At 46.3% G+C, this 12,800-nt stretch overlaps 1 protein-coding gene across 1 annotated transcript in view; it reads right to left on the reverse strand.

Moving 5' to 3' along the window:
- The window catches only part of METTL25 (methyltransferase like 25), a 580,957-nt gene that overhangs the window by 395,955 nt on the left and 172,202 nt on the right, over positions 1-12,800 (reverse strand). The window contains exon 4 of the mRNA XM_085652969.1: positions 7,785-8,420. Within this exon, the coding sequence (XP_085509095.1) occupies positions 7,785-8,420 (636 nt within the window). The remainder of the gene's footprint in view (positions 1-7,784; positions 8,421-12,800) is intronic.

Raw genomic sequence — 12,800 nt, forward strand, 5'->3', positions numbered from 1 at the left:
CACCTGCAACTTGCTAAACAGCACCTGGACTCCTCTGCTGGGTCCCTGATTGCGAAAGGGTGCCCCTTCCAGTTTCTGGGCCCTTGGAATCATGTGGTTGGTGCCGCAACCCAAGAAAAACATCATTGACGCCATCAGCAACACCGCCAGTGAAGCAGCGACCTGCAATGAGGCTGTGGGCACTGCTTGTGAAGTGAACAACACACCGCCTGGCCTGCAGCTCCAATGCCCACCGATGCCTGCAAGTTATCGATGTGGGTGACTTCCAGAACTCATCGACACAGCACTGCCAAATGGAAACGACGTCTCACCGCCAATGCCACCTCAACCCCCCGCCCCACCCACCGCAAGCCCAGACTCGACTTCATGCCTCCTGTGTGGCAGTAAGGAGCCGGCCTCACCTTAGCCCATCGATGCCCCACCACAGAGATATTGTGCATCGTCATTTGACTTCGTTTTCCAAGGGATTGTTACTTGGGGGTACGTGTGACTCCGTAGCTGGCCCCTGCAACTCACAGTCGGCGCTATACTTTGGATGTATGCCTGTCATGACATCATAATAGCCCCAGTTGGAGCTATTTGTTTCTACGATCATTATTTTTGCAATAATTGCTCTAAAAAGTGATATCTTGATATATGTATTGTGGATTATTGTGGTTTTGCTCTTGTTTGGTTTTGATAAAGACACTTTATTTTTCCAAACTGCTGGGGTATCCACCTGTGGTGTTTTCACTGTGTTACTGTGTGTTTGGGTACAAATACTTTACACATTGCCTTTGTGATATGCCTGTCTGCTCATGCCAAGCAACCAAGGTGGTGAGCAGGGGTTATCTAAAGTGTGTAACTCCCTTATCCTGACTAGAAGGAAGGGTCCCTACTTGGAAAAGGTGCAAACCTCTGCCAACTAGAGACCCCCCTTTTCTAACAAGTGTACTGCAACAAACAGCAGGGTGATGTAAAGAATGCTGACTTAATCTTAGCCACTGGTGATTGCTGGTGCCGCATTCCAGGCGAGCATTTTCACCCACTATACCTCCCTAGAGAGAGACCTGAAAAATGCAGATCAGTCTTGGTTCTGCTCCGATAGAACAGTCCTGCCTGAACTGCCAGGCTATATCCCCTCAAGAAGGTAACATGAGCAATCCTGAACTGGTCTCAACTTACTTCGGTCTCATCAGAGAGGTATAGCATCAGTTCTGTGGCACAATAAACAAGGGCGGCAGGTAGTGCCATACCCATCATAGTTAGGGCACCTGCTGTAACAAGCAGCAAGATGGTGGAAGGAATGAACTAATTTTGGTGGCTGGAGATAGCTCAGGCTGCATTCTAGTCGACTGTTCATTAGCCACAATGTTACTCAAGAAAGAGACGTCCATATGTAAAACGGTCATGGTCCTGGTCCTGGTCCAGTACCAAAACTGATTTGCAGAGGTCCTACTGTAGGACCAAGACTAATATGCATATGAGTGTTCTCTGAGAAATGTGGCATACTAGGTGAAAAACGATAGTCTGGAATGTGGCCAGAGTGATTGTCAGATGCTGAGATTCAGTTAAACATTTATTTCACCACTTTGTTGTTTGTTGTAGTGTATCAACAAGACATACAAATCAGGAACAGACGGTTAAAATCCCTTTGGAACTCAACATAGATCAGGAAACAATACTTTGGACAGGGGCGGTTTCTCCATTGGAGCTGTGGAGCTGCGCCCCTCTGAAACTTCCTACACATTTACATTCAAAAAAATAAAATAGATCGATTTATTTAGAGATACGATCACATCTCTAAATAAATTGATGTATTTGAGTCTGGGTTGTCTGTTTCAGGGTGCCTGCCCCGCCTCGCTCTGAAGCAGGAGACGGAAGACAGGCAGTAAATCATCTTTCTTAACGTGAATCAGGACGCAGGGCTTTCTGTTTTAAAGCCCTTCATTGCCATTGTGGTCTCTGGTTGTATGCACACTGTAGGCCGGTGACGCACTAAGCGTCACAGTTTCGGGCGTCGGAGACTTCATCCCTGCATGATTTCAGATGTTCATCATTCAAAGGCATAGATCCCACCCTTTCGACATACATGAGGGTGGGTGTAAACATGTCTTATCCAGTGCCTTGTTCTTGGTAATGGTAAGTGTTCTCAAGCTAATGCTGTGTTCTGTATATTTTGCCGAGACCTCTCATCACTCTAACCTCCCCCACTGTGACACCGCAGGCTCTCAAAGACAATGCTCACTCCTTTAGAAATGAAGCTGCGGCATTTGCTCCCTTGTGAAATGGATCCAAATAAAGAGCAGGGTTCACTCTTGTTCCCTTGTGAAATAGATCCAAATATCTGAGTCAGACCCACAGCGAGAGATATGTGCTTACTGTGGAAGGTGTGCTTACAGTGGCCAGTTCTCAGATGTGTGGCATTAAAACTGGTCCTATGTACATGCCCCTAAGTTAACACTGGTGCTAAAAACATGGATTGACTTGCAAACAATCAGTGTCAAAAACGTAGATGGAATGCAATTCAGCGATTTTGTTCCTCTCTTACTTTACATGATTTACTTAATCTTGCATTCCCCACAAGTTAGCTATGTTTTAATGTTGTTGTTTATCTGTATTTTTTTCTATGCATACTTTGAAGCTTGAGCCATGCCAGGTGTTTGAGGGTTTTTTATTGAGCGCTCAGGCGCTAAGGCTAAAGCCAAACAAAGTGCCTGTCAGTGGGTTGGCCTCTCTGCGGAGCACACAGAATAATGTTTGTGTTTTCCATTTTCAACTGAAATTCTGTGGATATGTGTGTGAAGGGGGTAAACTGATGTCAAAATATTTGCAAGGCAAAAGTGAGAGAAATTAACGTGCTCACATTTGAGGGAGTGCAGGGCATGTTGGGGGCGGTGAAGTGACAGAGATGCGAGGAAGGGCATTCAGGTGAGAGTGAAAAAAGGATGCTGAGAGAAAAGAGAGGGCGGTTGAAGATCTGCAGATGGACAAGATATGCAGAGAAAAAGAGGATACATATCTAACATAAAGCACACATAATTGAAAGTCAAAACTCCTTCCACAGGCCTCAATGCTATTTAATTCACAGACTCACTATTTCAGAATTTAAACATTTCCAATGTTAATTATTTATAAAAATTATTGTTGTTACTCTCTTATCTTAAACAGCTAACACCCAGTGACAAAGCCATTCATACTGACAGGCTTTCGACGTATGTCAGTTGCTGTGCCATTTATCTGGATAAAATTACATCTCAGAGAGAAACCAAAATACCGGTCTGATGGCACACTACGGGAATCACAGACATGTATTTGGCATGTTGCTTTATAGAGAGCACCCACTTTTTTTAAATCTCACTTAAAGACCTGTCTGCACATATTTCTATATGACTGGTTACAGCTAGCATCAGTGGGTGCTTCTCGCTGGTTAGAGCATATTTTTCCAAAGTTAATGCTGCATGCAGTGCAAGACACTGGGCAAGCATACATTTTAAAGGGCTAAAGTTGTCATGCAGAACAATTTACCCATTACAGTAACTATTGAATAGATTAATGCAAGAAGATATGGGGCAGTTTTTAATGTGTTTAATATTTCAAGACTATACGTTCCCACTGCTTAATAAGCCTTGCTTTTTCACTACATTCATTTTCTTTAAAATGCACCATTTGCCAATCTTTTTCATTTCTTTCTCAGGAGTGGGACTCCCCCTGGGCCCCAAGGTTTGTCCTTTGAACTTTTTCACATCGCTTGCTATACATAGAAATCATGCCCAATGTTTACGCTCACCACTTTCAAATGTAAAGAGCCGCCGCCACTGACTTTGGATGCCTTGCACGCCTACTTTGAAACATATTTATGAGTGATTTCTATTTGGAATTTATAAAGCACGTTTACATTCGGGCCTCTTACCACAGAGGATGAAATCAGCCTAAAGAGGGAACAAGTACACTGGGAACAGTAATGTACTGAGGGCTCTCCTGAAACTAAGATCATCACTATCTATCCTTAACTGTGATTCCAAAGATTTCCAAGGAACAGCTGGCAATGGAGAAGACCTGCCCACTTATTGTTGCTTTGCTAGCGGGCCACCACTAGAAGACTGACTCCCACTGAGCAAAAATGTCTTGCTTTCTGACAGACCCCTAATTTCTCCTTTAAGAAACATGGGTTCTTGCTATGGATGGATGTTGGACTTGGCCCTTTTTGCAGGGTCATCCCTGAACTTTTTGCCTTCCTCCTACCCTTTTTTCTGACATGGTGTTAGTGGTTTTAGGACTTTGGGCAATTTAGCACTGCTGTCCAGTGTAAAGTGCGTGCGCTCTCTGTGGTAAACATGGTAATGTTGGTCTACACCTGTTTGGCATATTTAATTTACCTGTCAGTCCGTTGTAAAGTGGTATCTCAGATACCCAGGGCCAGTAAATTAAATGCTACTGGTGGGCTTGCAGCGCTGATTGCGCCACCCACCAAAGTAGCCTTTCAAACCTGTCTCAGGCCTCTGCCATTGCAGGGCCTGTGCGAGCAGTGTTACTGCCACTGTGACGTGGCACCTAAAGTGTGTGTCACGTTTGTGATTACCCTTTTACTGCATGTCAGTCACCCCTAAGGTAGGCCCTAGCTAGCCCTATGGACAGGGTGCATTGTAGGTAAAAGGTAGGACATGTACCTTAAGTGTGTGACATGTCCTGGTAGTGACAAACAGCCATTTTGGTTTCTCACTCCTGTGAGGCAGCTCTCTCATAGGAATGCATTGGGGATTCCCTGATAAGTGTTTCAGTAGTAATTCCTGGTATGAGAGCAGCAGTGTGGTCAAGTTTGGTATGTTTGGAATAGTAATAAGAAATGCTGCGCAATGGTGTGCGCGAATTTATTATCACTATTTTAGAAATGCCACTTTTTAGAAGTTGGCATTTCTGTGAGCTATGTGTCTGCCTGCCAGATGTGTATTGCATGTCTGGCTCTGGAGTGACAGGGGTTGGTGAGGTGTGTGGCTCCAGGGAGGGCAGGGTGAGTCAGCGCTATGCTGAATAGGAGATCTGCATTTGGAGTGGTGGGAGGAGTAGTCCCCTGACCCTTAATAGAGCTGTGCCTGCCTAGGTGAATGCTGGCTCCGCCCCCCCCCTGTGGTGTGTCTGATGACCGAGCCCACTCTAACAAAGGAGGGTGGAAGCCTGGTAAACAGAGTGCTTCAACAGCCCCCCAGAACGAGTTCAGACTGGTTCCCCCAAGCCCTGTGTCAGGGCAGACAAAGAACAATACAGAAGATATAGTGGGGCTGTGACCCCATGAAAGTGTGCTTCCTTGTGCTACTTGGGGACTTGCTGCTGCTCGGCCCCAGGAGGAACCGCCATGAGGGACTGCCTCTCTGCTGGAGGTCCCTGTGAGCTGGCCTGCCTGGGTCCAGCCTTTGCCCTGAAACTTTTGGGGGCTTAGCGCCTCGTGAGCGCTATATCTTTATTCCAGGAGGAGTGCTTGTGGCCTGCAGCGCTGGGCTGTGAAGTTTCCAGAAGGGAATCCGGGCGTGGGGATTCCCACCTGCTCCAGAGGTGAAGCGGGAGCCTACCCTGCGATGTATTGCTGCCCAGAGTGAAAAAGTGAAGCGGGAGCCCACCCCTCATTGCGGTGTTTGCAGGAGTGGAGAGGAAGCCCACCCCGCTGTTGTGTGCCCGGCAATGTTGCGCTCAGAAGGAACCCAGGCGTGGGTATTTCCCCGTACTTTGAGGAGCGGGAACACATCCCGCATTTGCCAGGAGAGAGGAGCATGAAATCAGAAGTCAGACGCCCGTGCCTGACTGTGGGTGGAGCTCCCGAAAACGAGACTGGGCTTCGCGGGCTCTTCCCACCAAAGAGGAAGACAGGCAAGCTGCCTGGTGGTGGGCGGGGCCGCGTTTTGTACTGCAGACCAATCCGGACTAGACGTGCCATGGGCATCAGTCAGGCAGAGTGATGTCTGACGGTGGGCGGGAGCCTACCCCGCCTTAGCAGACCTGAAGTTTGAGCCTCGCAGGCTCGCAGGATAAGGAAAGGCAGAGGGGACGATGCCGGTGGAGACTTCGCTCCGTGTCCCACTGCCGCTGTGTCCTGAAAGGACAGACGCCACCGAGCTTTCCCTGCGTTGGAGGAGTCGACAAAGAGCTGCCCCGGTGAGTGGGGCTGTCCTTGCGCATTGTGGTGCCGAGAGGAGGCACCTGAAGAGGGGGCTCACGGGGCACGTTGTATTGAAGTTCCGGAGTGGGGCCAGGGCTGATGCTGACACAGTTGCACTGTAAAAGCGCGGGCAGCTGCACCGAGGGGGCATATTTGTTGCTTAGTCCCAGAGTGGGGCTTCAAAGGCACTGTCAGTGCCAGTGCTTGGTTGTCTTTTCCAGCTGCACCGCAAGAGCGTGGGCAGCTGCAACAGCGGGGTATTCCTTTTGCTTTCATAAGGAGGAGGGGGGTGAGATGCCCCCCGTGCACCAGTGCATCCTGCTCATTGTTTACATGCCAAGGCAGCTGGGGGGCCAGTTAGAAGGCCCTATAACTCAGAGCCCTGACATTTGGGACAGAGGGCAGTTTGGGCCCCAGTGAAGGGCCAGTTGGCCTGAGGTCATTTTAATGGTGATGCCTAATGCGATTGCATAATGTGGTTATGCTGAAGGTGATGTATGCACCTGGGGAGTGTTACTGCAGTGCACTCCTAAATGTGAGTTATGCATAATGTGTTTATGCCTAATGTGATGCAGACATAATGCGTTTATGTTGCTAGTGATAATGCGAAGTACAGTTTTTCTACCAGTAGTTGCTGGTTGTCTTATATTTGCTACTTGTACTTTGTGATGGTTCTGACAGTGGCCCGATTGGCCCCGTCATGTATATAATCCCCTGTAAATTACTACCTGGTGCCAGTCGGCCCAGTGTATATGTGTGATTATGATCTAATGTGTTTTGGATAATACAAAGGCTATTTTTTATATAACCTTGTTTGGAGTTTCTTTTGTGGTGTGCCTAGTGTGTTGCTGCTGTGTGCGTGTGCTGTGCAAACGCTTTACACATTGCCTCTGGGATAAGCCTGACTGTTCGTGCCAAGCTACCAAGGGGGTGAGCAGGGGTTATCTTCAGCGTGCAACTCCGTTGTCTGACTAGAGTGGTGGTTTCTGCCTGTTTTAGGCGCATGCCCTAGACAACCAGAAATCCAATTTCTAACAATGGACATGTGCAACAAACGGCCTATTATAAAGACATACTTCTGAACTTGCATCCAATGCAGGTTACATTGGTGATGGGATGGATGGAACTCAGCATTACCCATCTCCAACTGTGCCAACGCATTCCTTGCCACAGATACTTGTTCCACTTGGTGGGACAGGCCAAACTGCAGTTCATAAGCAAATTTTCATAAGAATTGCTAAATAAAACAGAGCCCTATCCCAGCAGTGTATTTCGAATATCCAAATATGCGAGAGGGCAAATGCTAAAAGATATGATGTTTGCAAAAGAAAAAAAAGTCTACCGTTTATAACAAACACATTAATGTCACTAAAGATCACATGACGGCCTCGCATGGCCCTTATTACAATTTGAAAAAAAACATTGAAAAAATTGGGTTTTCTGATAGCCTTACAGTGAAGAGTAAAGTAAAAAAATGTGACAAAGTTTGAATTACAGTTGATAAAGTTTGAATAACAGTCAATAAAAGTGGAGTTTTGAACAAAAGAAAATTGGAGCATTTCCTTTCAGCTGTGCGACTGGACATGCAGTAACGACATTGCTGCTCTGTTTGATGGACCTCATTACAATGAAACATGTAAATATGGACACATACCTCTAGGTCCTCAATTACATCGTGGAGCTCAGTTTCTGCGGTGATATAGGAAGTTAAAGGCGAATACACGTTTGATTCTCTCAACCTGTTTGCTTTGGCTTTGATGTTTGCCATTTTTCTGTGCTCCCTTTCTTCATCAGAGAGAACTTTTTGGCAAAGTTTTGGCGATGCCACAACTTCCACAGCATCAACAGGCAGGATATTTAAAAAAGAGAATTCACTTGTAGGAGATTTGCTTATATCCTGCATTGTGCAATTCTGATTGTTTGATTCATTACTATCAGACACGGCAAGGTCTGTAAAACTACCAGAGGAGTTTACAGGAGGCATCTCGGGCTTGTCCTGGCCTCGGCCTAAACCAATGTTATTGTTACTTAAAAGCTCTCCACTGATACTCGCTTTACATTCCGGGTTGTCAGGCAATGCCCCTCGTTCTTTCTTCGTTTCTGACAGCTGGCCCTTGGAATCTGCCCTGGCTCGGCTTCTATAAACCTTCCAGTATTTTTTCAATTTCCTGTTCCTCTCAGTAGCTCCATGGGTGTTTGTGCTGGAGGAATCAATCCCATAAACCTTGAGATCATAATGCATGGACAGAAATGAGCTCAGGTAGCCCTTTCCAGAGCCAAGGTCAATCACCTAGAGGGAAAAAAACAGAAAGAATCACCAATAAAACGCACCCATCCTAATGAACAGCAGATTAGTTAAACATTTAAACCAAATGTCAACTGCACGGATTCGTCTACTCAAAGCAAACAAATGTAGGTCCCTACTGATTATTCTAAGCTCTTGTTCTGCCAGGGGATATAGTGTTGACTAGACTTTCGGTTTTTAGTTACACACTTCAAATTGGATTGTTTTTGAAGTTTTTCTCAGGAAACAATTTGTCAGTCAGTCACAGTGGTTACTTATACTCGTTTCTGAGAGGTTGAATCTAATTTTAAAAGTTGCTTTAAATACATTTATATAATTTGAAAATAAGCAGTAGGAGGGCAAAAAGTCTGGCCCGACTGTTTTGTTTAATATGCAGTAGTTAAGACATGGAACACTTAGTTAAAGAATGGTAGGTTGGGTTATTGTAATATGTATCAATGAAACCGGAAATATTAAGGAAATATACACTAAGAGGTAGATATATAGTCTCAGACAATAGTAAAAATGTGGAAAAAGCATACAGGACTCCTAGATTTTTTTGTGCATGTGAAGCTTACACTTTGAATTTTGTACTGGACCTACTGTGTTAAAGAGGCATACAATGTGGATGCCTGAACACCTGATCTGTGAGTGACATATTCTTGCATTACATATACCTGTATTATACCTGCTTTGAGTGAGTGATGTCTGTCCTTTTGTAGACAGTCTGCGCGTAAAGAAAACGTGCACTGCTGCCTTTGCTATGCATGTTCTGAGCTCAGTGGTGGTTGCTCTGATAATACATATACTTTACCTGGTGCGTGTGTGGAGGAAGCTTGTGCTGCTGTTGCACCAGGTGAAGAACTGGGAGCTTGCCCTGCTCTCAGGTCTTGTATCTTTTATCTATGTATGTGTGTGTGAAAAGCTTGCTACTCGACCTGCACTATTGTTGCAGAAACTTGCACTGCATACAGCTGTACTCTACCTGCTTTGTGTATGATGGACTCTTCCACTGCTGATGCCTTTATTGAACCTGGTCTGTATGTTAGGCAAGCTTGCACTATGCATGACTATTGTGGAAGTTTGTACTGCCCCTTCTGTGTGTTCGTGTGAGTGGGAAGGTCATTCTGTGGATGCTTGCACTGTACATGCACTAAAACTTGCATTCCTGTTGACAGTGCTATTCAAAGTCTGATAAATGGAGGCTTAGCCTACTTTACCTGTTCTTTGTGTTAGTGGAGCTTCTAATGTGAAACTTGCAAGAGGGACAAGCCTCCACATCCTGTCTCTAGTGCATGATTCTCCGTGTGTGAGTTAAGCGTGCTAGCATACCTTCGGTGTTTGTGAGAGATGCTTGCACTGCAAATGCCTATATTATACCTCTTCTGTGTATTAGGGAAACTTGCACTGCTGCTGACCTTAAAGTGCTTGTTTATGAGGGAAGCTTTAACCCTGGAAGGGAGCGTACAGTTTGAGTGCATGTGCTGTATGTGCTCACTGTATTAGTCAGGTAGCACTACATATGTCTTACTGTACCTTGTCTGTGTGAGTGAAATTCACCTTTCTGTTACCAACGCTTTGCTCCATCGGCCTCTACGATGCACCTTGTAACGAAGCCCCTGTTGGGCAGGTTCTGTGTGTGAGCTGTGGGAAATGTGCCCTACAAATGCTTGAAATGTAACTGCGCTGCGTGTGAGGGAAGCTTGCACTGGTGTTGTCAGAGCTAAACAAAGTCTGATAAATAAAAGCATGCCTTACTGTACCTGTTCTGTGTGAGAGAAAAGCTTGCAGTGCAGATGGTTATTTTAGAAACAATCATCTTTATTGTGTATTGATTGCGAGTGTGACAAGAACCTTGCAAGCATGCATGCCATGTGTTACAGTGGTGTGCCCTATGGATAACTGTGTTATACCTTCTGTGTGCGAGAGACGCTTACAGGTCAAATGCTTTTATTGTACCTACTCTGTATGCCAGCGAAGCCTGCACTGGTGACCCCTTTGATGCACCTATCTGTGTATCAGGGAACCTTGCACTGCAGATGCACAGTCTGTTTGTTAGGGAACCTTGCACTACAGATGCCTAGTCTGTTTCTTAGGGAAACCTGCACTGCAGATGATGCTGCTGCACCTTTTTCTGAGGTGCTTGTCCTGTACCTGTTCATGTGGAAAAGTTGACCAATGGTTGCCCTGTTAGAAACGGGGGTCTCTAGTTGGCAGAGGTCTGTATCTTTCTTCAAGTAGGGACCATTGCTTCGAGACAACCCCTGCTCACCCCCTTGGTAGCTTGGAACAAGCAGGCAGGCTTATCTCAGAGGCAGTGTGTAAAGTATTTGTGCACACACACAGTAATACAGTTAAAACACTAAAAATGGACATCACACCAGTTTAGAAAAAATAAGTAATCTTTATTCAAACCAAACAAGACCAAAACGACAAAAATCCACAATACAGTTATCAAGATATGACTTTTAAAATGTAAAACCAGTTCTGTCCATAGCAAACTATAGATGCGACACTTTTAACACAAAATGCCTTGGATGCGTCAAAATCATAAGCAAAAACATCTGCAGGGAAGGTGATGCGCCAGTTCCGTACGTACAAGGGATGTGATGTGTCGGTTCCTTGCTCCAGGGGAGGTGATGCGTCGGTTCCTTACTGCCACGCAGGGCAGGTGATGCGTCAGTTTCTTACTGAAGAGGAGGTTATGTGTCGCTTTCTTACTTTGCGGGGAGGTGATGCGTTGGTTTCTTACTGCGGCCCCGGCGTTGCTGTAGACTTGGTGCCCTGGTGTAATGCCTGGGGATTCGGAGATGCGTCGGTTCTCGATGTAGCAGCTGCAATGGTGCTGCGTTCATCTCTCCAGCTGTGGTCCCCCAGTGTGTCGGTTCTTGCAGTCGCACAGCAGAGCCTGCATGGGAATCGGTTTGTTGATCTCAGACTTCGGAGATTGGTGCACAGGACAGTGTGCAGCAATTTCTCCAGCCATGGGCAGGCACTGCGTCGGTTACTTCAGCGGCTCGATAACGATGCATGGGAATTCTTCCTGCACAGCGGTGTGGCCTCAGAAATGGGTGCAAATGCGTCACGCTTCTTTAGTTGCTTCTCTTGTCCCATCTGCCAGCAGTAGGAACAAACTCTAGAGGCCCAACACAAGAACAGGCACCACTTGGCAGGTCAGAACTCCCAGCAAGGAAGTTCAGGGTATCTGATGGTGAAGTCTTTGTGTCCCTGAGACATCAGAACAGGAGGCAAGCTCTACTTCAAGCCCATGGAGATCTTCCTTAAGCAAGATACACAGCACACAACAACGTCTTTGTCCTCTCCTTGGCAGAAACAGCCACTGCAGGCCAACCCCAGACAGCACACAGCAAAGGGGCACTACTTCTCCTTCAGCTTTCCAAGCTCTTCTCCTTGGCAGAGGTTCCTCTGGAGTCCAGAAGTAAGCTAAAGTTCTCTGGTCTGGGCCCCAATATTTATACTCAATTTCTCTTTTTTTCTCTTGTGGCAAAGAGGCTCTGTGCTCAGTCAAAACCAGTTCTGTTCTCTCAGGTCCCTCTTCCCGGCAGGAGGTGGAGACAGCATTGTGTAAGGCAGATCAGGCCCATTAAGGTATAAGGAAACATCCTCCCCCTACTCTATTCAGACCAGCCATGACTCATCCAGGAAGGCAGGACACACTTCAAACCCCCACCACAGTGGCTGTCTACAGTGAATGCACATCCCCAGCCCATCACACCAGGTCAGATCCTGTGACCGTCATTCCAGGGACAGTTTATGGGACCAAATGAGGATCAGAACTCTGAGTGTAGCACACACAGGCAAACCAGCCGAGGAAAGGGCGCGTTCCTCCCATCACCAGCTGGCAAACACGAGCAGGAAGCACTCACATATCTCTGAGAGTAGCTGCTCACACTACTAACATCACTTGCATCTCACAGACTTGCAGTTTCACAATGACAATAGCATTCTCACACCCTTCAAACAGTATATCACACTACATACTGCAATCTCACATTCCTGGCAGAGCAGCCATCTCTTACAACTAACTGCACTCTCATAACCCTGACAAACTAACAAGCACCCAGTATCAGAAACACTCTTACACCCATCACAGTAGTAGTCTAGCATTACTGACTGCACCGGCAACCCTCATGGACCGACAGACTTGCACTACATTCGCACATAAGAACGAAATCGCATCACTGTTATCAAATTTACCCGTCATGAACTCTCATCAACCCCAATTCAGAAATGCATGGTCAGGCAGGCTCTGCGACCTAAGTGAGGTTACTGATTAACAAGTAACAGGTGGGGAGGCATGTAGCCGGCAGACAAATCTGCGAACGGGAAACTCAGGTTCATCCCCCAGATAAGCACAGCAACACC

The sequence above is a fragment of the Triturus cristatus genome, chromosome 4_1, assembly GCF_964204655.1.
Source record: "Triturus cristatus chromosome 4_1, aTriCri1.1, whole genome shotgun sequence".
In the NCBI taxonomy this organism is placed as follows: domain Eukaryota; kingdom Metazoa; phylum Chordata; class Amphibia; order Caudata; family Salamandridae; genus Triturus; species Triturus cristatus.